Genomic DNA, 21,351 nt, shown 5'->3' with positions numbered 1-21,351 from the left:
TCTCGCCCTCTCTCCCTGGAGGCTCAGGCGATCTGGCACTGGCTTCTGGCTCGGGGACTATCAGTAGTGGCAGTGCACCTTCCAGGCAAATTAAACACCAAGGCAGACGCACTCAGCAGCCACTTCGAAGATCAGCCAGACTCTAAACAACGAAGTGGTAGAAGAACTTTTTCGTTGTTGGGGTCGTCCAACCATAGACTTGTTTGCAGACGACGAAAACGCAAAATGCCCTGCCTTTGCATCCAGATTCCACCGTAATCCTTCCATACCTCCTTTCCTTGGCAACTTCTGGGTTGAAATATGCTTCCATTAGAGTGCATCTGTCCGCCATAGTAGCGTACAGGAAATCGCCTAACCAGATTTCTTTCTTTCAGGTTCCGGTGGTCAAGGACTTCCTCCAAGGGGTGAAAAAAGTCTATCCCCCTGTGCGAAATCCTTCTCCTCCTTGGGAATTGAACCTGGTTCTATCCAGGTTAATGTCACCTCCTTTCAAACCCATCCACAAGGCCTCTTTGCAACATCTCTCTTGGAAAGCAGCCTTTTTAGTGGCGATTACGTCAGCGCGCAGAGTAAGTGAGATACAAGCGCTCCGTACAAAGGAACCCTACACTGTTTTCCACCACAACGGAGTAGTCCTGAGAGCTCATCCATCCTTCTTGCCTAAGGTGGTTTCTGATTTTCATATAAATCAGTCCATTTCCCTCCCTTCGCTTTTTCCAAATCCTACGACCCCAGCCAAGAGGTTGCTGCACTCCTTGGATCTTAAGAGAGTGCTCAAGTTCTATTTGGAAAAGACCAAGGGTATCCGGAAGACGGATCAGCTGTTTGTGAACTATGGTTCAATGAGAACGGGCTTTCCAGCGGCCAAGAGATCCATCTCCAGATGGATTGTCTCCTGCATTAAATTGGCCTATCAGCTTGCAGGCAAGCCTTTATTGGTGTCACCCAAAGCACATTCTACTAGAGGGAAAGCAGCCACAGTAGCTTTCTTACATGACATTCCTATGTCAGAGATATGCAAGGCTGCAACCTGGAAATCAGTTCATACCTTTACGAGGCATTACTGTCTAGAATCTGATTCCAGGGCCGATACTCAAGTAGGGCAAGCCTCCTTGAGGAATCTGTTTGGGTAGCCTGTGGCCTGCTCAGGCTTGTTGATGAGATTACGGTCTTGTTATTCCTTTGCCCGCCGCAGGGATGAGGTGAGGCTCGCTATTCTATTCTAATGCTTATGACTATTGATGAGGATCCCCTGGAAGAGAAGGATTAGTTACTTACCTATAATCCTAGTTCTCTTCCAGGGGTATCCTCATCAATAGTCATAAGCAACCCTCCCACCTCCCCGGGTAAAGGACATTCGTTAATGAGGAGATATTGTTAACCTATTTGTTACATGGTTTTTCAATCTCCGAAAAGAACAACTGACCTAACTGTCACCCCTGGGGCATGATGGGAAGCTGGGGGTCATGAGTGCCTTAAAGGCACAGTGTCAGTTTTTTGTTGCATGCAGCTACAGGTTAGCTTTTCAGTCTTTTTAGACTGTGTGTTTGCAATGCAGCCTGGGAGCTTTCTATGCTTTCAGTGAGTTATAAGAATTTCTACTGCTTTCTAAGCATTAAAACAGTTTCTAAACAATCTTTGGTGTTATTTCTAATGCAGATGTTCATGTATGGTGGAAATTCTTTACAGCATAATTCAGCTCTACTGTTTATTTGGCTGCAATTGCTTATTTTTATATATATATATGTGGGGCGCATATAATATATTGTTTCCGGGGTCCCGCGCATGGGCGGGAATATTCTAATGCTTATGACTTTGATGAGGACACCCCTGGAGGAGAACTAGGATTACAGGTAAGTAACTAATCCATGTTGTAGCTAGGAGACACCATATCAGGCTTTGTCAAATGAAAGAAATGAGCAAAATGTATTTTGGTTTTACTAACAAGGTATCTGTTTGTTCATAATCTCTCAGGCGCAAAGCTGAAGAAGAACGAATTAGGAAAGATGAAGAGAAGGCACGGCGAGAACTAATTAAACAAGAATACTTGAGGAGAAAACAGCAGCAGATTTTAGAAGAGCAAGGTCTTGGTCGACCTAAACCCAAACCTAAAAAACCTCGGCCTAAATCTGTTCATCGTGAAGAGTCATACAGCGATTCTGGAACAAAGTGTTCTTCTACTCGTAAGTGACATAAATGTGCTTGTTTAGTAGATTTGTACATGATTTGTTGGTTTGTTGAATAATATCCTTATTTTGTTGTACAGCTGATAACTTAAGTAGTGCCCAGTCTGGTTCCAGTCTTTCTCTGGCCTCTGGAGCAACAACCGAAGCAGACAGTGTACATTCTGGCAGCACTCCATCTCACCGGTAAGATTGGCCTCAATATTTCTCGTGCTCCTGTATGAGTAGTTATGGTTCAGAGCAACTTTCCAACAACAAATAATTTTTTCATTTGCCTGTAACTGATCTCAATTGACACATCTGCACAAAATGGAGAGACTAGGGTAGTGGGATGTGCTCACCACTGCAAAAACTGCTCAAATGACTTATGGCAAACTGCATGTTTGTCTCTGGTTCAAGTATATGAATCCTGAAGTTTTTTCAGAAATAAGAGGCACAAAAAGATGCCATTTTGCCTTGAAAGGCTTAACATTGTGTATGTTTTGATTACATTCATACATTTAGCTTAATTTGCAATTTCTGTCCAGCATGTGTAATTTTTCAAAATGAAATTTGCTTTTGAAGGTGATTAAAAAAAAAAAGGATCCGCCATCGTAAATATCCAGATTTTGTCAAAATCTTGATTTTTGCACAATTAGAAGAAAATAAAATTCCCAGCAAAGCGAGAGGCAGTGTTAGTGGTGTTCGACCACAGATGCTAAATAGGGCTCTTGTCGAAACATGGAAAGTGGAAGTAAAAATCAAAATAAACAAATTTGCCACTGTAAACTCATGAGTTTTACAGAATTCAGGATCACGGCACACTATCCTGTATCAGGCATCATTTTCCTGAAATGGCAAATTTCATGAAGCTCTCCACTTTTACTCTGTAAGTATTTCTTCTAAAAAAAAATTTTTTAAAAACGGTACTTGATGGTAGGATACATGTGCAGGTGGTTGCGAGTCAGAATGGGTACTTTATATGCAGGTAAATCTAGTGTATCTAAAACATAAAGAAATGAATGGGGAAAAATTGCTACAATTGATATAAACATATAATATACATTCTCACCAGGTTCCGGGTGAAGAACGAGCCACTCTAGATCAGCAAGGTTTTAGCAGTTCTTTTTATTCAGCAGAGAACAAAAATAATTAAGTGTTCAGTTATGGTTAAGCGAACACTTAAAAACCTCTGATATTTGCCAGTCATGGTACTCAAAGCACACTATAGCTCATGTCTTGCTGCATGCTCCGTGCTAACCTTTGTCAAAGGCACTTCTTTAAAAAAAAAAAAGTCTCGCAATATCAAAATGTGACCAGTCCATTTGTCATAGAAGAGGAAACTAAACATGAAAATAAAACCACTTTTACTACCTCACAGGTTACATGTTCTTCCCAAGGGTGATTGAATTGGAGCTTATCAGCCTTCCGATATCGTCTTTAAAATCAAACCAGAATCTCATTGTTGGAATTGGGATATTATCCGGCTGTGAAAGTTGCCAGTGTGATTTGGAAGAGAGTCATATAGAAAATGATCTTTAGACACTCCTTCGGAAGGGTTCTAAGCATCCCATTTAAGTGTTAGGTTGCCGTTTCTAGCCAGATCTTGTAAGTCATCCTGGATGTCATCGTCAGATCATCCCTTTGTCCATGACTTTATTCATCATTTTACAGACATATTTGTGCGCTGAGGTTCCTCATGAGATTGCCAAGAGTGTACAGCCTGGGCATCAGGAGCGACTGGTTGAGCACCTCTGTCTTAATCTCCTGAGAATTTGTAGCTGGTGGCTGAGTAGGAACCACTAGCTATTGTTGAGAAGGGACTGTTGCTTCATGACAATACTATTGAAGATGTGGTGCTGGTGGAGGCAGTCTGGCATAGGAATCAGTACCTTATGGCAAGCTGCATGAAGATTCAGCAAGCCGGGGCCTCAACATAGAGGGGTCCCAAAAGTGACATCTGCATAATTTGACTGCCAAAGCATCCTTTGCTCCTCGATACAGAAAGAAAGACTAAATGGAATTGCGCTAAGCTCAGCTTAAATGGAATTTTACTCAAGGAAGTGCCATTGCTTGGCTGTATGTAAATCCATTCATAGTTATCAGGAAATTAGCTTTTAATAACTTCTAGTCTGGACATGAAGAGGCTACATTTTAGAGATATCTGGACTAATCATTTGTGGATCCTCTGTAGATTTGAATCTATGGCAGATTCCTGGATCCAGTACAAAAATAAGAGGCAAGCTATTGAACCAAGGAGATTTTTCTCCTGAATCATGTTCGGATTTGTTGGCTGTCAGAGAAAAAGTTCTGTTGCAGGAGCCAGTACTCTTCATGGTACGCCGAGCACATTGTTGGCAAGAAATAAAAGGCTGTAAGGGGTAGGGTGATCCTAACCTGACCCTGGTTCCCTGTGTGGATCGCCCAATCAAAAACACTTTTATTGCAGGATTTACAAATCCTATGATGTATTCACAAATCTGGACTCTTCCTGTGTCTCAGGATTTTAGGATCCAGCAAAATAAGTACACAGTGCACCACTGCTGTGCTTCACTGTTGTTCACACATGGGGTTTGGCTGCATGATGCGAGGTGGGTGTAGGGTCTGTCTGCAGTTGCTTGCGGCTCGATGAGTGCTGCCTAGCCTTGAGGCGCACAGCTGGCCCTGCACAGTAGAGATTGACTTCACGCTGGTCTTTACAGAGTGCCTGGCCACCTGGGGCCATCCCTCATTGTGCTCAGCCAAAGTCCATGTGCAGAGGGGGTTGACCTCCTACTGAACGTTATGCACCAGCTCTGGCTGAAGGCCAATTGATGGTGCCTAGCCACTCTAAATATGGCCTTGCGCAGTTGGGTTTGACCCCACACAGAGGGTTGGGTCCAGGGCCTGGAGGCCAGGCCAGGGAACCAGCTGCTATGAAGTACCTGTGTAGTGGGTGATGGCCGCCAATTGAGTGTTGGGTGCAGGCATTGTTCTCCAGTGAGACCACAATTAAAGTGCATTCATTGTTAAGAATAAAAAAAATAAAAAAACACTGACATTCACAAGATCTGCTAAGTAGCACAATACATAACTTGCATAACAACCACACAAACCATTACTCGCACACCAAATACAGTGCTTATTTATAACAATATTTGTATTAGTAAATACCACAAATAAAGTGAAAGCAAAATTTAACTAAACATGTCCACATATACCAATAGCTGATACTACATTCATAGTAACCTCTGTAGCCCTATTTGATGCACATTTTCTGTAGGAAGGCAGGTATCAGATACATCTACTTGCTGTAAAAATGCATGCAACAACAGATAGAGCCTCTGAGTATGTTGTAAGGTTCAAAGAATTGGTCTGATGCCTCATTTTGGCTGCCATTCACCCTTTGATTAATCATCTTTTCAGTATTGTTTCACCTAGTAATGTCTTGAAATAATTCATGCCAGACTCCATTTTGAAGGATCAGAGATGATCCTTTAAATGAGTTTTTAAAAAGATGCTTTTTAAAAAATCATTTGAAGAATCAACTCTGCATGATATACCTTTTCAACCATAGATCTGTTTATTGCTCTACTCGTTGTTGGTAGACAACCCAGTTGAGTTGAGCAGTTCCTTGATCTGTAAACCAGTGTTGAGGCCTACAGTCCTAGTTTTCATAGAAATCTTTAATCATGACAAAACCATTTTCATCCCATCTCTTGACATCTGCCTTGGAAAAAAACCGGAAAGATTGTTGCAAATTGACTAGCCTGGTCTGAGTATCTTTGTTTCGAATCTTAAAATATTTAAAGCACAAATCCTTTCCCTTCGAAACAAAGCCAATATCTTATATCACACATTCTTAGGATATTTGGGCAGGGGAAGAGAGGGGGCGTTCTTAAAACACAGGGAATATGTGACATTTGATATTTGATATTTGGTTTTGATCCTTTTATAGAACATTGTATTATCATAACTACCTAAGTCTCTTTCACAGGTTATCACACTACAAAATCAACAAAGGCAGCATAGTTAAGGCTGATATTTGATGAAACAAGCCATCCCTGTTCTTTAGGAGTACTAATAATATCTAAACCAGTCTGAGTCCTTTATTACCTATATGAATTCACTTATTCTTGTTGCCACTAGAAAACAACTTTGCATATAAAATAAAAGGCAGACTAAAAGAAATATGAAAAGTGGAAATATTGAATTTGTTATTAGTGCGACACAACTCATACTTGATACTGGGAGAGAAGTCCATTTATTAATCAATGTTCTAAGTTTCTCAAGTAATGGTATATAATTAAGACTGTAGAGGCCTTCATAATTCTTGTTGATAAATGTGCTAAATATGTATGTCATTGGCTAGCTGACATGTCTAGTTGACCCAAAAGTAGGCCTACTCTGCAATTAAATAAGACTTTTGGCTCTTGAATAATTAAGTTTTCTATTCACCCCTACCCACCATGTTGGAAAATTGTTCCATTGCTTGTATATTTTCTTTGTCTGCTTTTACATATATTTGTTATTGGCATAGAGTTTAATTTTAGGAAAAGGATTGAGTGGAGAGTGTATTCTTTTATTAACCTGATCTTTGAAGCTTATGATTCGATAAACAAAACAATCAATATGGAATATATGACTTTCCCTTTTTATGACCCCAATATCAGCATCAAACTCTTGGCTTTCGATCCAGCTTTGAGATTCTTCATTAACCTTGTGAACTTGGCAGGATATGCAACGAGGTCTAATATTGTACATAAGGTTTCCCACTTCATGAATTCAAAAGCTTTTACCTGCATCTAACAGTATTATTGCAGTTCTAATTACTATATTATTTGAAAACAGAAGTATTGATTTTGTGATAAAGTTAGTATATTAGCATGCAACTGCCTCCCAAAGACAGTCATCCTGATCTGGATGTGTTAAAGAGGCTGATGCTCTTGACCTCCTATTAGCTATCAACTTTGCTATTATTTTGTAGACTATGTTTAACAGAGTAATGGACCTTTAGGAAGTTACGTTGTCTGTTTTTCCCCCGTCTAAATGAAACCAACAAACCTCTCATTTTAAAAAGAAGACTGAGATGGTCACCTATCAACATACCATTCACCACTATTAAACGCTTAATTAATAAGAGAGTTTTGAGAACTATTTTGATGGAGATCTGATCCTTGACACACACCTTTACCATTCGGAAGACTAGTGGTAGTTTTGTACTATGCTGAATGTCTAATCTATGGCAGATTCCTGGATCCAGTTTAAAAATAAGAGGCAAGCTATTGGACCAAGTAGATTTTTCTCCTGAATCATGTTCTGATTTGCTGGCTGTCTTCACCCGGATCGCATTCATCAGAATTGTGACATCTGGAACACTTTTTAAGCAAATGTCCTGAGCCAGTAAAGGAATGCCTATGTATGTTTTTTAAGCTACCACCTCAGGAGATGTATTGGTTCACAAAACCCTACATCTTTAACATTCTAAAAATTTCAGGTAGAGTAAACCTCCGTGTATGACTACTCTGGAGAAAAAGAATTGCCTCTGTCTGCTTTGAATCGCTCGCTGGCTGCAGTTAAGACTGAGATTATTTTTTGCCTCTTTAACAATCATCAGCTGCTTTGACCCCCAACACCAGAGGCCATGCTGCTCACCAAAAGTGTCATTGCAATGGCACTTTCTTCATTGAAAACATTGATAACATCTTGCTTTATCCACTGACTATTGGGGTCATCCACTGGGAACTGCTGGTCAAGTGGTTGTAACTTTGGTCCTGATTATTTTTTTTTAACTCCAAGTGGTGCCGATCTTTGTGCAGTAGACATCAGAATGATGCATTTAGATCACTGTTTGCTTATTAGACAGGAAAGATTTACAAATTGTGATCAAAATAATTCATCTTCGTAGAATAGGCTTCCCTTCAGCCACAGCTCAGTGCCCAAGGTCATGGCTGTGATGGCACAGGTCTTGTGGTGCAAAATGGCACATGTCTAAACGTACCTTGACTACTGACCGACTGACGGCCTCCTCTGGCAAGCCCTCTTTTAAAGCCAATATTTAATCTTTGACCTATAACTTTCCATTACCAAACCTATTAGACAATTTCACGCAGTCCTTTTGATATACTGGTTTCCCCAGATGTTTCTTTGCTCACTTTTGGTAGTTAGTCTAGAACAGTACAAGCAGCTCGAGACAATGGGAGGTATTATGCATTTATGTTTTCAGCCAAACATTAATATAGTTATAAAATACAGAACCCAAATGTCCACATTATGTTCATGCAAAATACTTTATATAAACAAATGGAGAAAACTGATCAAACCTTACAAGGATTATGAAACAAAGAAAATAGCCCTTAGGAATCCATGGTTTAATGTGTTTAATGAAACCTACAAGGTCTGTAAACAAATTGAGAATTGAGGGGTTGTCCAAGTTGGTGAAAAGTTCAAATTCGTAGTTGTGATCAAGTGCTGAAGAAAATGTTAAGTAGGAATAGCAATGGAAGCTCTACCTGGGCCGATGGTGTGGGATGACCATATACTTCTAGAGTGGAGCCTGTGGTCAAGGGCACACATCGGGTTTTAAAAACACTCCAAGCAGTACAGCGTCTCAGATTCAGGCTGGCCCATGTCTTCCCATGGTTATCTTGGAGAAGCAGGTCTGAAATTTCCATTTGTGCGTAGAAACTTTTGTGGCGCTTTATCAATCCAGTTGTTTTTAGCCATCGGCATTGCTTCCAAATTAGGTACCGTAGGTGCAATGTTCCACTGAATCTTTGTATCTGATCGAGACTGTTAGTTGAAGATTCCTTACCTTAGAATTTCCCCCAGGAGTCAATCTGTATCTGGAGATTTTTTTCTGTGCGCCGTTTGGTGGCATCGGTCGACTCCACGTCGTCAGCATTGTTGGCGCCGGGATGACGTTGCAGAACTTACATAGATGCCGCCCATATGTGCTGACGTTAGTTCTTTCTTTTTCTGCACCAGCCTAGTGCACATCCGGAGAGAGCTACCTATAGCCACTTTTTGTTAACGTCTTTTTTTGAGTCGTAGACTCTGGTGCATTGAGTATCTCCCAGCGAAGTACCTGCTTAAAGCCCTGCAGTTCCTGTCACCAGATTGTCAGTTTCGGATCCACACCTTTTGTGCCTTTGGTGTCTGGAGCGCGACCACGACCTGAAGTCATGCTCCGAGGGCCCGAACATGAACTCAAAGGCTTTGTGGCAGCAGTCCCGAGAGCTGCTGGAGGCCAGGCGCTCGTCTCTGCGTCCCTCCTGTTCTCAATCAAGGGGAAGGTTTTGATTGGTCGTGGAGCCCCCACTCCGCGCACTCGAAGTAGTCAGGGATTCTTCGGGTAAGTCAGGGAAGCACAAGAAGAAGTCGAAGAAGCACAGGCGTTCTTAGACTTCTCCCCGTTGGTCGGCCAATGCAACGCAGGATCCCAAGCGTCGTTGATCGAAGGCTCCGGCTCCATCCCCGGAGCCTACTCCTAAGACTGCTCTGCACCTCCTTCCCTTTCCGGGAGCCTAAGCGTCTCCTCCCAGATCCAGCAGTTCTATGAGGCCTTGTACCTCTTATTTTTGCAGCCCGACATTGCCAGCGTGTCTTTGGGCCCCGCAGAGTCGTAGGGGGACCCTGGGACTTCGCCGCTGGCTCCGGAGGGTCCCCGTGGATCCAGGCCTGGATCCAAATCTGCGCTGGTCAATCTCACTCGACCTTCCCTGGTGTCAACACGTAGCCTGACCAACGTCGATTCTGACACCGGAAGGGACTTTCGTTCCTGTGTTCATTCCTGTGTTCAAGGCTGGCATTCCTTTTGGGCCAGAAGGTGGGGAAGTGGACATGGGTGGGGTGGGGGGTGGGGGGTGAGGGGGCCTGGACCCTTCAACTGACAAGTTTGAGGAACCTGACTGGCGAATGGACCTGGGTGATGACAGTGGTTTGGACACGTCCCCTTAAACTGGCCTGCTTTCACCCCCTACTGTGGCTACAGAGGAGGGAGCTTACTATGCTGTGGTTTTGAGGAGGGCAACAGAGGTTCTCTGCCTTCAGCTCCCTACGATGGCAGTCAGGAATAACCTTCCGACAGGTGCTTCAGCCTGCAGCTTTCTCTTCTGAACCCCTTTTGCCGTTCAATGAAGCCCTCACAGACGTCCTTCTGGGCACTTGGTCCAAGCCCAGCACAGGGTCTCCTGTCGATAGGACGATTGCCCGCCACCACTACCCTACCAAGCCTTTTCATCATAAGGCGCATTCCCTTCTTCTCCCCCTGATAGGGAATCCAAGAAGCTGGACCATCTTGGGAAGATGATATTCTCTTCCTCCAGCTTGGCGCTGAGGTCGGTGAATACCACATGCCTCTTGATCCAATACTTCCATAGATCTGGGATACGGTCACGTAGGTGCTGCCTTAGTGCCCACTACGCCTGGTGGAGGACTTCTGGCTTCTCAGGGGATGTCCAGTCTTTCTTGATGGGCATGCCCTTTGATGGCACCCACCTTTTTGGTGACAAGGCAGATTTTCAGCAATTGAGTGTTTGAAGGATTCTCGAACTACAGCCAGATCCTTGGGGCTCGCAGGTACCTCACGTCAACCTCAGTCTGCCTTTCGTCCCTTTTGTGGCTACTAAAGGGGCTCCCAGCCACATTCATGCAAACTGACCAGCCTCTGCGTGGCCATGGGACCCAGCGTTTTCGTGGGTCAGAGAGCCAGCAGGCGGGCCAGTCCACCCCCGCCACTGCCTCCAAACCTTCCTAGCCCGACATGTCAGACTCATCAACGGGCAGGTGGAGGCAGGATCCGCCATAACCTCCTCCACTGACACTCCATCATGTCAGACAGGTGGGTTCTGCAAATCATCTGAAGGGGCTAATCCCTCCCCGTCAGGCTACCCCTACCTCCATTCCACCTTACGATCGCATGACGGAGGATCGTTTGGCACTTCTCTGCCAGGAAGTATAGGCTCTCTTGACCAAGGGAGTTATAGAGAGGTTCCCTGTGCCAGAAGGAGGTCGTGGTTGGACAAAGGCCTGCATCCTACCTTAGACCTCCGGGCCCTCAACTTCTTACTCCGGAAGAAGTTCAACATGCTCACCCTAGCCCAAGTTCTATCTGCACTGACCCAGGAGACTGGCTGGTGGTGTTGAACTTGCAGGAAGCTTATTTTCTTGCCTGCCCACAGACGTGATCTTCGGTTCACGGTGGGCCACGAGCACTTTCAGTTTACCGTGCTCCCCTTCGGCCTTACCAGTGCCCCATTAGTGTCCACAAAGGTGATGGCAGTGGTTGCAGCTCATCTGTGCAAATCAGGTGCTCCAGTCTTCCCCTATCTCGATGACTGGCTGTTGAAGGAGGGCTCACCCCAGGCTGTCGTCTCACACCTCCAGACTACAGCGGACCTCCTGCATTCGCTGGGGTTCACTATCAACACGCTAAAGTCACACCTGACTCCCTCTCAGATGCTCCCTTTGTATTGGCGCAGTTTTGGACACAGTGAGTTTTGGGCCTATCCACCAAGCAGTGAGTCCGGGATACTCAGGCAATGATACCGATGTTTCAGCTTCTATCCCGGATTTTGGTGAGAATGACTCTAAAGCTGCTGGGCCTCATGGCCTCCTGCATCCTGCTGGTGGTTCATGCCAGGTGACACATGAAGGCTCTGCAGTGGGACCTGAAGGGCGTAGTATCAGGGGAATCTTTCCGATGTTGTCCAGATCTCAGAGAGAACTGCAGGTCAATAGCAGTGGTTGCTCAGGAACCAGAATTGGGTCAGAGGCAGATCCCTCTGCTATCCCCAGCCAGATATAACAGTGGTGACTCTAGACCATGCCAAAAGGTACCTTCATATCAACCTTTTGGAGCTCTGGGCGATCAGACTGGCACTGAAAGCATTCCTTCCCGTTCTCAAGGGGAAAGTGGTGCAGGTGTTCACCGACAACACCACCGCCATGTGCATTGTCTTTTTAGCTTGATAGCACAAAAGACTTCTGGGTGGATGATCAACTCTTCATTGGCTATGTGGGTACCAAGAAAGGTCAGGCTATTCAGAAACGGACCATCTCCCGATGGACTGTCCTATGCATCAAAATATGCAATGCGTTAGCAAAGGAGGACCCTCCTGTGGGGTTGCATACTCATTCCACCAGAGGAACGGCAGAGACCACAGCTTTAGCACGTAGAGTTCCAGTCATTAACATTTGTCAGGCAGCAGCGTGGGCATCCTTGAACAAGTTTACCAGGCACTACTGCCTGGATAGCCAAGTCCCGGGGGGGGGGCTGGGTACTTTGCCTGTTCGGTCCTCCAGAACTTTCTTGTTTGATCTTGGTTCACAGACTCTCCGGGGATGGTATTACTGGGATATCTATTCTAAGGTAAGAAATCTACAACTAACAGTCTCTATCAGATGAACAAGGTACTTACCTTCGGTAACAATGTGTCTGGTAGAGACATATGCTAGTTGTAGATTCCTTACCGTCCCACCCATCCTCGCCACTCTGTGAACTGATTTCTAGGGATCCAGTTTTAAAGCACCAGAGGTGAGTGTCTTTCATGGGTCTGCGCTTCTGCCGTGAAAGGTTGTGTTAAGAACTGACATCAGTGCGCATAGGCGGCGTCTGTGTAGGTCCTGTGATGTCATCCTGGCACCCACGATACCTACAACGGACAGGGAGCCAACCGAGGCCAACTAACGACACGCAGAGTTACTGCTGAAGAAAAAATCTCCGTATCCAGACTGATTTCTGGGGGGAATTCTAAGGTAAGGAATCTACAAATAACATATGTCTCTACCAGATACATTGTTACCGAAGGTAAGTGACTTGTTCTTTTGAATGCAAGCAAGTTGGTCCACCTATCAGCTTCTGTTTGTAGTCCCGTCAGTAACTTAGACCTCCTAATACTCACCAGGTTAGGCATACATGTTTTAGAATGATATCTCAAAAAAGGAAAAGGCAGTTATCCCATACCAAGTTTTTGATGTATATTCGTGACGGTTTCCCAGCTGCTCAACAACTTACTTAAGGAGTTCTCTGGTGTCGGGAAACGTTTCGGTGTGGGACCTATGAAGCATTCCCCCGACAATTCCTTGAAGCAAAATTCTTTGGCTGACAAGCTCCCCAACATAAACAAGCCCAAATATTCTTATGGACAAGGTGCTTTTCTTGACCCCAGTTGTGCCTTTCAGGCTTTTGTTGAATCTCAATAAGCCTATTGGCTTGTGGATGCAACAATTGGAGAGCTCATGGCATGTTCCATATAGCTTTTATGTAGGCTTACCGGAAGTTGTTTCATCTGTCAAAATTAACCTCCTTGTGGAACAACACTCTAGGAAAATCACATAGCGCAGGACTCTTGCCATCAAATGCACTATACTAGGCCTAATGGACAGCACCTTGTGGCGTGGTCTAGAGTCACCAACATAAACCTGTTCCCTGAAAAGGAATTAAGGCCAGCGACCTGATGTTTTCATCATTGCCATCAAAGAGACATACGCACCTCTGAAATTGAAATGAAGGGAAGTGTGATCAGATCTCAACTTCCCACTGGCATGGAAAGTCCGTATCAGAAGAAGTCTTTTGATGCCCTCTTCCCTATGTGGCCAGTAAAAGGTGAAAGAGCTACCTCCTTAGGACTTTAACTTAGCAAAATCGGACAGTCTCTCCAGCACATAATTGTTAATGCCCCCACAGTCCGAAGCCACTCACTCAGACACAGTCGCGTCCTCAGTACTGGAAAACTTTACTGCAGACTGTGCCTGCCTTCTCCCATCTTTTTCACTAGTCCCTGGGCATGCATGCTCAGGCATGTGTTAATAATGCCTCTTATGTTTTTGGTCAGAAACTAAGAAAGGTGTTTAGATGGACAAGTTGATGGGTGGCTAAAAGTAGTATGATGGGGATTAAAACTTTTGTTAGAGGGAAGGACTTCAGCTTTGCAAATTTGAATTGAAGACTGCAACTCGTCTTCCAGCCCTAATGGGCTTTACAGAGATGAACATCATTTTCTAATCATAAAGTGGGGAGGGGCTACTTTAATGTAGATTGAAGTGTTGGCCAACAGATACCTCTTGGGGTCCTTAGATCTGGATTTAGATTTTGTGAGTGAGGTGATGAGATATTCTTTCTGCTGGGGAGAAGCAGCTGGTCCTTTTGATAGGTTTGGTGAGATAACATTTTCAGACGCTGTGCCAGGTTTAATTTGTGAAAAGATTCATTGTTGTATATGTTGGGCGCTATGGCTAAGATATGTGGGGGCTTAGAGGCGAAATGTAGGAATTCATGGAGTGATTTTAGTGTGGAGGTGCAAGCATAAGTTTAGATGGTTTTTGATCCAGTAGAAACCAGTACTTTTAAGATGCTTTGACAGGTATGTATAAGGTTCGAGGCATGTGGGCTGCTGAATTCATATCTGTGCATAGTCCGCCACCTAGTGTTGGGTCCGGATGATTGCACATTGTTGTCCTGGAAGAGTCTTCGAAGTATCACGAGATAGGTGGCTCCTCCCCTGGACTACAGTGCGCATGGGCATCGCCTCCATCCCCAGATTGTTTTTTTCCGCCATAGGGTTCGGATGTGTTTTCGGTTCCCTCCTTCGGAACCGATAGTTGTTCGATTTTACTTGAGACCAAAAGGTCTTTAGGCTGGGCGTCGGTATAGTTGCGTTCGGGTTCTCTTACTGACTCTCAGCTCCAATCTCCTACTGCCCTTCCACGTGCTTCGACGCGGACGGGCCTACACTACCGCATTTGCTATGGAGCGGACTCCATTCAAGAAGTGTCCGCTGTGTCACTCGAAATATTCGCACCTCGACGTGCACCCCGTGTGCAACACATGCTTGTCACCGGATCACCGTGAAGACACCTGCATGGCGTGTTCAAAGTTTAGGAGTAAGAAAACTTTGAAGATTCGCCGGGCTAATCGACTCCAGGCACAGTTGTCGGCTTCGGCACCCCCACCTGATGACATCTTTCAGGAATCGATCGAGGAGGGGGACGACGTGCAAGAGTCGGACTCTGGCCCCGCGTCCGAGGAAGAAACCTACGACGCGGACGAGGAGGCCTGCGACGAAGTCTCCGGTGAGGTAGGGGACGACGAACTGATTTGTGCCACGATGGGAGATAGCTCAGAGGAAGAGCATCCCCAACCGGACTCCGGGGTTTCCCCCCGTCATACGGCCCAGGTCGAGGGATCGCCTTCGGGCCTTACCCGAGATCTTACTATAAGTCCTACGTCCCCGCCTCCGGGCCCGGTCACGGACATTTCTAGCAAGAAACCGAAAGTGAAGCCAACTGGTCCCGCACCCTCGGATGCAAAACCGAAACCGAAACTGGCGTTGGTGAAGAAGGTTCTGGAGGCGTCAACTTCCACGAAACCCAAAATGGCCGACTCGAAGAGCCACGCCAAGATGGCCGACCACAAGAGCCGCGCCAAAATGGCCGAACCGAAGTCCTCTGGGTCGGCACCGAAGGTTAAGGCTTCCGACGCGGCTGCGTCGGCACCGAAGGGGGTCGCGGACCCGAAGACGGCTTCGAAGAAGCGTCACGCCGACGGTGCGACAGGCCATGGGGCGTCGGCACCGAAGAAGAGGCCTGCCGGCGACCGGGCTCTCGGAGACGAAGAGTCGCTCGAGACGGTTCAGCCCTCGGCATCCCTTACAAAGAAGGTGGGAGAATCCTTGAAGCGGATCCAACAGTCCACTGTGGTTCCCAGCCAGGACACTGTCGTGCCTAGGCCCACGCCGAAGCCTGCCAAGGAAAAAACGCCCATCCGTTTTACCCTTCCTCCCAAGTCGGCGCCGAAGGCCTTCGCGCCTAAGCAGGGCGGACATTCTCAGGAAGTATTGACGCCGAAAGCTGCCTTGGTGGTGTCGAAGCTTCGGCTCCAACCGCTCGCGGTGGAGGAACGTCGGGAGGTGACCATCGACGCCAACACCGGAAAATTGTCGCTCCTTAAACGAAAGATTACGTCGGAGCCGCCATTGGAACCTTTCAGGATTCCACTTAAGAGCAAGAAGTACTCTGCGGACTCTTCGGCTCTGATGGAACCTCTGTCTCCACAAGCCATGGAACGCTCGCCGGCCCATTCCCCAGTGCCTGATGTGGACGAGGAGGACGACGAGTACAACTATCCTGCGTACTCGGATCCGGAAGAGGAGCAGGTGCCCTGGACGGCAGGAGGCGACACGGACGACCTGCAGTCAGGCCAGGACACTCAACTTTTCGCCGCGAAGACGTCCCCGACGGAGGACTCGGCGGCGTTTAATGCATTAATAGAGAGAGCTGCAGCGAACCATGACGTCGAACTGCACTCAGACCCTGTGGATGCGGACTTCTTAGTCGACACCTTCTCGGTAGCCGAAAAGCAAGTCAAGACGCTACCTATGCTCAAAGGGGTGCTGAAGCATGCACAGGAGGTATTCAAGGAGCCCACCCGGGCGCGGGTGGTCAATCCTCGCATCGACAGGAAGTATAAGGCGGCGCCCACGGATCCCACGTATATTAAGGGACATTTGCCATTGGACTCCCTGGTGGTGTCCAACGCTCGAAAGAGGGCGAATTCGCAGACTACTGGTGATGCTCCTCCCCCAGACAAAGAGTCAAAAATCTTTGAGGCATCAGGCAAACGCATTGCTGCACAGGCAGCAAACATCTGGAGGATCTCTAACACCCAAGCCCTGCTTGCACGTTATGATAGGGCCCATTATGACACATTAGAGGCCATCCTACAACACTTGCCTGACCAATACAAGGAGGCGGGGGAGATGCTCATTCAGGAGGGTAAACTCATTACTAATGCATCCATCAAATGTGCCCTAGATGTAGCAGACACTGCCTCCAGGGCTATCAATACAAGCGTGTTACTTAGACGCCATGCCTGGCTTCGAATTTCTGGGTTCAAACCCGACATACAAACCACATTACTGGGTCAAACGGTGAATCCTGACCATCTGTTCGGCCCTGAGGTGGATGCCTCCCTAGAAAAAATGAAGAAAGATACCGAAACTGCCAAGTCTATGGGGGCTTTACAAAGTCAGCAGTTTCGGGGTGGTTCCTTTCGCCGCTCCAATTCAAGAGGCACCTCAAGAGGCCAGGCGTCCCAGCCCACGCAATACTACAAGGGTAACACCCAGTCCTCGTATAACAACAACAAGGGCAGGGGTGGCTACAGAGGCAATAATATCAAAGGCAGGGGACGTGGAAACAATGCCTCCAGGTCCACCGCCTCCAACAAGCAGTGACGTCTTGTCACTTCCCCCCGATCACACAACACCTGTCGGGGGGAGACTACAGCAGTTCCTGCCGGCGTGGAGGTCCATCACCACGGACAGGTGGGTGAGGTCTCTTATCCAGTACGGGTACTGTCTAGAACTTACGTCCATTCCACCGGACATACCGCCAAGAGGCCGTGCTATGTCCGACGAGCACTTGACCTTGTTGCAGCAAGAAGTACTGGTCATGCTGCAAAAAGGGGCGATAGAGCTCGTTCCATTGCAAGAACGGGGAACAGGGGTTTACTCCCTGTATTTTCTAATCCCCAAAAAGGACGGATCACTCAGGCCGATCCTGGACCTCAGGCCCCTGAACTGGTACATCAACTCAGAGCACTTCCATATGCTCACATTGCAGCAGGTGCTTCCCCTGCTTCAACGGGGGGACTTCCTAGCAACGCTGGATCTGAAGGATGCCTATTTCCATATTCCCCTGCATCCTTCACACAGAAAGTATCTCAGATTCAAGATCTTAGACCAGCATTACCAGTTCAGAGTCCTGCCGTTCGGGGTCACCACGGCACCAAGAGTTTTCACCAAATGCCTAGCGACTGTAGCAGCGCATCTCCGTCGCCAGCACGTCCATGTCTTTCCATACCTAGACGACTGGCTTATTCAGGCAAAGACGGAACAGCAGTGCGTAGACCACGTGTCACGCACCATTCACCTCCTGCACGATCTGGGATTCTCTCTGAACTACCCAAAGTCCCATCTCCAGCCCGCCCACGTGCGACAGTATCTGGGCGCGACGATCAACACTCTGGCGGCCACTGCGCAGCCGAGTTCAGTGAGAATCGCCGGTATCCAGGCGCTGATCCAACGGTTCAGACCCCAGACCTCGCTTCCAGCGAGGGTGTTCATGCAGTTGATAGGCATGATGGCCTCCTGCATCTCCATTGTCCCGCACGCGAGACTACATATGCGTCCGCTTCAGGAGTGCCTCGCACGTCAGTGGACTCAGGCTCATGGGCAACTGACAGACCTAGTGTTGGTGAGCGGTCGGGCGTACAACTCTCTGCATTGGTGGAATCCACAAAACCTTTGCAAGGGCCGACCATTCCAAGAGCCTGTCCCACAGATCATCCTGACAACGGACGCCTCTCTCCAGGGATGGGGAGCGCATGTACTCCATTACACGGTGCAGGGACTATGGACACTTCAGCAAAGGAAGATGCACATCAATGTGTTGGAACTGATGGCAATCTTCATGGCCTTAAAGGCGTTCAAAGTACATCTGTGCAACAAGGTCGTGTTGATCCGGACGGACAACATGACGGCCATGTACTACATCCAGAAGCAAGGGGGAACACACTCTCCACAGCTGTCTCATCTGGCTCAGAGCATGTGGAAGTGGGCCATTCAGAGGAACATCTTCCTCATGGCAGAACATCTCCCAGGCAAGGACAACCAGATGGCGGATCTGCTCAGCAGGCACAGCCATCAGATGCACGAGTGGGAGTTACATCCATCAGTACTCCAACCGTACTTCCAAAGGTGGGGTCATCCAGAGATAGACCTGTTCGCCACAAAGGAGAACGCAAAATGCCAAAGCTTCGCCGCCAGGTTCCCACACCCCCAATCACAGGGCAATGCGATGTGGATGAACTGGTCAGGCAGATTTGCGTACGCTTTTCCCCCAGCACCTCTGATACCGCTGGTGGCACGCAAGCTCAGGCAACACTCGATGACGCTCATCCTGGTTGCTCCAACGTGGGCTCGCCAACCATGGTACACCACGTTTCTGGAACTCTCCGTGGTACCGCATCAAAGGCTTCATCTCACTCCCAGCCTTTTGACGCAGAGCCATGGCGACATTCAGCACCCAGATCCGCAACAGCTCAACCTGGCGATCTGGCTCCTGAAGTCCTAGAGTTTGGCTACCTCAATCTTCCTCCCGACTGCATGGACATCATTCGGGAGGCGAGAAAGCCCACTACTAGAGCTTGTTATGCGGCTAAATGGAAGAGGTTTGTCGTCTACTGCGTGGAGCACAGCATTGACCCGCTAGACGCTTCCATTCAAAACATCATATGCTACCTCTTTCACCTGTATCGGTGTAATCTTGCTTACTCTTCCATCCGCATTCACCTGTCGGCTATGGCAGCATACCTCCAAAATAGGCAACACCTGTCACTCTTTAAGGTCCCTGCTATCAAGGCTTTTCTGGAAGGACTCAAAAGAGTCATTCCACCAAGGACTCCACCAGCTCCGGAATGGAACCTCAATGTGGTTCTTACAAGGCTGATGGGTCCCCCCTTTGAGCCACTACACTCTTGCGAACTGCAGTTTCTGACCTGGAAGGTGGCTTTCTTAGTAGCAATCACATCGCTACGGAGGGTTAGCGAACTGCAGGCGCTCACCATCCAAGAACCTTTCTTCCAGGTACATGCCAACAGGGTGGTGCTCCGCACTAACCCTAAATTCTTGCCCAAAGTGGTCTCACAGTTTCACATAAACCAAACTATTGAATTGCCGGTGTTCTTCCAAAACCCAGAGACGCTGGCGGAGCGGATGCTCCACACTCTTGATGTGAAGAGGGCCTTGATGTATTATGTGGACAGGACAAAAGATTTCCGCAAAACCAAACAACTTTTTGTTGCTTTTGCCACTCAACACAAGGGAAATGCAATCTCCAAAGCAGGAATAGCTAGATGGATAGTAAAGTGCATTCAGATCTGCTACGCTAAAGCAAAGCGCACTCTCACTATACCACCGAGGGCCCACTCCACTAGGAAGTTGGGGGCCTCTATGGCATTCTTAGGTAACATTCCCTTAGAAGACATCTGTAGAGCAGCCACATGGTCTACCACTCATACTTTCACTAAGCACTACTGTGTAGACGTGCACTCAAAACAACAGGCAGCTGTTGGTCAGGCTGTTCTAAAAACGCTTTTTCAGACTGCTGCAGCTGGCACGGGCGGCCGCCGCTAATGGAGGGACTGCTATGTATTCTATGCACAGATATGAATTCAGCAGCCCACATGCCTCGAACTGCAAATGCTACTTACCAGTATGCATCTGTTCTTGGCATGTAGGGCTGCTGACATTCATATCGCCCACCCTCCTCCCCGGCGCCTGTAGCAGCTGCAGTATGTATTCATATACAAACATATGCTCATAGCATGGTCATCACTCACTTCTTCACTCCATCTCTGCCTATGGCTAAAAACAATCTGGGGATGGAGGCGATGCCCATGCACACTGTAGTCCAGGGGAGGAGCCACCTATCTCGTGATACTTCGAAGACTCTTCCAGGACAACAATGTGCAATCATCCGGACCCAACACTAGGTGGCGGACTATGCACAGATATGAATGTCAGCAGCCCTACATGCCAAGAACAGATGCATACTGGTAAGTAGCATTTGCATTACCTGAGGGCTTCATGTGTTTTTTTACATGCAAGAGACATTGCTATAGATGTTTTTGGCACTTAGGTCATTGCTAGTTTTGTGATTAGACTAGGTTGTCTCTAGTCTAAAACTGTGGCCACGTGTGGCTTGGTTGAACGTTTCGGTTTGGTAGTCCTTTGTTGACGTAGCCTGGGGTACGTTGCTGGATAGAATGTGCCCTACTAGTAACAAGTAAATGCTTCTTTTTTTATTAATTAAACTCTTTACAAAATGGTGAAAATATTAAAGTGGCGAGTGAGCATTATAACCTTGTTGCATACAAATTATAAGTAATTAAAACTGACAGGACTTTTAGAATTCAACTTGGGACAGAATTGCCAAACAGTTTTTGATTAAAAGGATTAAAATCACACTTGACTGCAAGGGAGCCGCAGATCACTGGGAATTAGTGATTCCTGTTTAAAATCGCAAAGCCTGAACCTTGAGTTTGTGAATGATTGGGAGTGCGAAGATGATCTGAATTTGTTTACTGAAAAAAGCATAAATCTAATTTGAAGTATTTTGTATGCCTGTTCTAGTAAATGATAATGGT

General features: G+C 46.8%; 1 protein-coding gene across 2 annotated transcripts in view; it reads left to right on the top strand.

Moving 5' to 3' along the window:
* CAMSAP1 (calmodulin regulated spectrin associated protein 1) overlaps positions 1-21,351 on the top strand; it is a 542,816-nt gene that overhangs the window by 481,822 nt on the left and 39,643 nt on the right. For both annotated transcript variants that reach the window (XM_086921001.1, XM_086921000.1), the window contains 2 exons: positions 1,975-2,183; positions 2,267-2,369. In XM_086921001.1, the coding sequence (XP_086777127.1) occupies positions 1,975-2,183; positions 2,267-2,369 (312 nt within the window). The remainder of the gene's footprint in view (positions 1-1,974; positions 2,184-2,266; positions 2,370-21,351) is intronic.

This window comes from Lissotriton vulgaris, chromosome 5, assembly GCF_964263255.1.
Source record: "Lissotriton vulgaris chromosome 5, aLisVul1.2, whole genome shotgun sequence".
NCBI classification, from domain to species: Eukaryota; Metazoa; Chordata; class Amphibia; order Caudata; family Salamandridae; genus Lissotriton; species Lissotriton vulgaris.
The sequence above is the reverse complement of the archived record's forward strand: the minus strand, read 5'-3'. Positions and strand labels throughout refer to the sequence as shown.